This window comes from Humulus lupulus, chromosome 2 (assembly GCF_963169125.1).
Source record: "Humulus lupulus chromosome 2, drHumLupu1.1, whole genome shotgun sequence".
NCBI lineage: Eukaryota > Viridiplantae > Streptophyta > Magnoliopsida > Rosales > Cannabaceae > Humulus > Humulus lupulus.
Window position 1 is genome coordinate 65,836,236 of NC_084794.1, and position 3,708 is coordinate 65,839,943.

The 3,708-nt window shown below is 35.8% G+C and overlaps 1 protein-coding gene across 1 annotated transcript; it reads right to left on the minus strand.

The window, feature by feature from the left end:
- Window positions 1–927: 927 nt before the first annotated feature.
- On the minus strand, window positions 928–2,617 carry LOC133814359 (uncharacterized). Its single transcript, XM_062247326.1, has 2 exons — window positions 1,309–2,617; window positions 928–1,220 (listed from the first exon to the last, which is right to left on the minus strand). Exons 1-2 carry the CDS (start codon window positions 2,615–2,617, stop codon window positions 928–930), a joined length of 1,602 nt encoding a protein of 533 aa, XP_062103310.1.
- Window positions 2,618–3,708: the final 1,091 nt, after the last annotated feature.

Sequence of the window (3,708 nt, forward strand, 5' to 3'; positions counted from 1 at the left end):
GTGTTCAACCTGCACAATTAACACAAATAAAACAACACAGAAGTACACTGTAATAAACCACTAAGAACTTGTTGGACTCAAGTTCTTCACATAATAAAAAAGTCTCTCTAAAACTTGAAAAATATTTGGAAAATAATACACCAAGAGAGATGATCAAAAATCAACGACCTAAGGATGATTATATACTTTTTAGAATCCCTTTAGGTCGTGGAAAACAAATTAAAAACCAATCAGCCAATAAATGAAAAATCTTCTCAAACAGGAAAGTCAGAATCTGTTCAAACAGATTGGCAATCCGTTCAAACAGATTCATTGAACCTGGACAGTTTTTAAACCTAGTTTCCTTAAATAAATAAGGAAACAATATATACATGATCTCTGCAAGCTGTACACGATTTCTGGACAAAATAAATCAGATCAAAAAATAAAATAAATACCAATAATTTCCAATTCAAGAAAATATATTCTTTTATAGGAAATTATATATTTATTTTATTAACATATATATAGTAATCTGATTATAGAAAGACACATTACAACAAAACAGGAAACTACCCATTTCAAAAATTCTCCTTTAATTAATTTTGTCAATATTGTCAAATATGCCAATAAAGGATTTTACAATCTCCCCCTTTGGCAATTTGATAGAAAAAATTAATTCAAAAAACTTGCAACACAAAAGTTAGTGACAAGTAAAGAGAAAGAACTCCCCCTGCAAATATGCATTAACTTATAACAAACATTTAAAGAAACTAGACTTAACTCCCCCTCAAAATAAGAAGGTCCAGAGTTTAAACACAACAACAAACAAACAGGTTTTTGGAAGTATCTACTCTCCCCCTTTGTGTATTTCAAAGAAGCCAAAGAACCATAAACCATAAAACAAAATAGAGTATCAATTTTTAATAGACAAAAACTAAAATAAAACTAAACAACTGGATCTTTGGATAGAGTTTGAACAGTCTCCAACACAGAACGTTGCAGTCCTTCAATTGACATCACTCGAGCAGCCAAAGAATCAACAGAGGCTTGAACAACAGCTATTTCTGTTGCAACAAGTCCTGAATCTGTGGCAACAGAGGAGGATGCATGAGGAATGTCATCCGAGGCAAACTTCAGAGATTGGGGCTTGACTTTCTTGGTTGATGGAGCATCAGTGGCTTCAGTAGGAGGAGCAGAGGCCCTGTAGGAAGCAGCAGTAGTGGGAGCCACCAAGTCTTCTTGATCACGTTTTTTTGCATACTCAACACTTTATAAATAACTTGAGGAAAAGGAAGATTCAAGTTTTTCCTATTACCTAGTTTATACCAATACTGGTCCCCACCTTGTACAAAAACGAGGCCATGTCAAATGAGATAGTTACGGTGTGAGAAGTGGGTTTCCAATTCGTTGTGGCAAACTTATGGAGGACAACATAAGTGTAGGTGAGATTAGAGACCGAGATGACTATATTAGATGGCCATACCATTTTTTTCCCTACTAATTCAGTGATAACTGTATCCTTGTCAAGAGATGCAAGATCATCATCATCCTCGACATCAAGAGGAATATGCAAAGCATGGGCAATGTCTTGAGGGGAAAAAGAGAACCAATGGCCCCTAACAAACACTTTATTATATAGAGAAGATTTAGGTTCAATAATTTCATTAGTAAGATTGGCATAGAATTCCTTGACTATTCTATCCACAAAACCAGTAAAATTAACCAAAGAACCTGTCCATTTTCGATCTTGAAGCATTGTTAGCACACCACAAGGCCGATGATCACTCAAGACATAATTTCTCTCAATGATAAATTTCATTTGAGCATAGAGAGCCATATCACGAGCATTATCATTATAACAAAAAGTTGAAGAATAAGGTTTGAAATTTACACCTGAACGTTTTGGAGAAGGTGTAGGATCAGAAATAGGTCTCTTCCCTTTAGCCTTGGATGTCAAAGGAGTTGCAATTGGCTCTGAGTCAGATTTAGCTTCTTGTTCAGAGGGGACAATGTCTTCTTGTTCTGGCTCATCAGACTCAGCCTCTGATTCTGCATTGTCAGGAACCGTTTCATCAGATAAGGTGGTATCACGAGTTGCTTCAGATTCAGACTTTCCTTCCTCGGGGTCGGATTCAGAGGAAGACAGAGAAGGGGGATGAGCCTTCAATCTTTTCTTGGCAGCAGTCAAGGGGGAAGAAGACGTGTCCAATCCCAATTTCCTTTTGGGAGCCACAAAATTTTTCTTGGACTGGCTCGGCTTCAAAGGCAGTTTTAGTAACCTAGCAGTAGCAGCTTTGGAGGAAGATGAAACATATTTTAATTTTGCCGTAGCCGCCAGAGACGAATCAATCGGAAGAGGAGATGGGTTCTTGGCTCGAGAAGGCACCACCACTTCAGATGGTGGTGCAACATCAACAATGTCAGCTGTGATATCTGGAAACACCATGGGGTGTTCGTTAGAGAGGGAGAGCACCTTCTTGCGCGCCTTGGATTTGCAAGTTTTCCCAACAGATGTGGCAGGTGCTGAAACAGATGGAGGCGCCGTTGACACAGATGGAGGAGGCGATGGAGATAGGACCTTTCGGGATTGAGAAACGGGGATTTTCTTAGAGGAAGCTCCACGAGTTTTCACCATTTTCTTCTCTGTAAAACAGCATACACTTACAAGAAAATGTGAGAGAAAAAAAATTAGAAGAAGAAGAGGTGACTTGGAGAGATCGTGGGTGAGAAGAAAAAGGGTAATGGCAAGCTTTTTAAGGACAACACTTACCCAATTTGGACACCCACGGCAATAAGAGGTTTTCTTTTTAAAAAAAAAAATTGTTTTAATTAAACAAGAAAATGAAACAATCTTTAAGACACACGATCTACATAAAACTTACCCCTTTTTTTTATTATATATTTTTTTATAAAGGAAAATAGAATATTTATAAAATCCCAATCCAAAAGGTAACCAGAAAAAATAACCCCACACGATCTTCCTATTGACCTTTTTATTTAAAAAAAAACAATTCTAAACAAGGAACAAAACAATAAAGATACAAATCATGGTATTCCAAATTGAGAAAGAAGACAAAAATAAAATCCTTGGAAATAAAGAATATATTAAATCACACAAAATAAATGCATAATTTCACATAATTACCTTAAAAATTCGGTCCACCATGAATTTCCTTGTCAATCAAATTTTTTTATTTTATATAATAAAATGCCCAAAAATAAGCTCAACCAAAAATTTCTGCTTTGATCAATGTGAGTCATCCTGATAAGAATAAAATCAAGCAACTGAAAATAAGTGTTAGTGTATACCATGGATAAGAACACTTGTGAAAATGAAAAATTAGAAAGAATATTCGAGAGAAATAAAGCACAATTCAGTCACAAGCACATATTCTTAAGTGAATCAATCAACATCTATGAGTCTTACACACATTTTTTTTTATATTATAAACTGTGTACAATTTTTCTTGCATAGTTTCAAGCATAAGTGTATGATAGTGTATGCAAGGGAACATTACCCAATGACAAATAAGTCTTTTTCGAAATTGTAAATAATTGTAACCCATGAAGACGCTGTCACACTACACCAGTGGTAGCCCTTTTCTATGGTAGCGTATTCTCTTTATAACTCCGAATTACAAAGTTCCAACTTACTCAAAAGACGACTTTCACACACTGATGTAGGTAGCTCTATTCTTGCACAGGAGCTTGAAACAATGCTACACA

Bases quoted from the DNA above. Each gene is read 5' to 3' on its own strand.
- LOC133814359 (XM_062247326.1), bottom strand. From the start codon at position 2,617: ATGGTGAAAACTCGTGGAGCTTCCTCTAAGAAAATCCCCGTTTCTCAA. The intron at 1,221-1,308 runs GTATAAACTAGG...AACGTGATCAAG, and splicing joins CAAGGTGGGGACCAGTATTG to AAGACTTGGTGGCTCCCACT.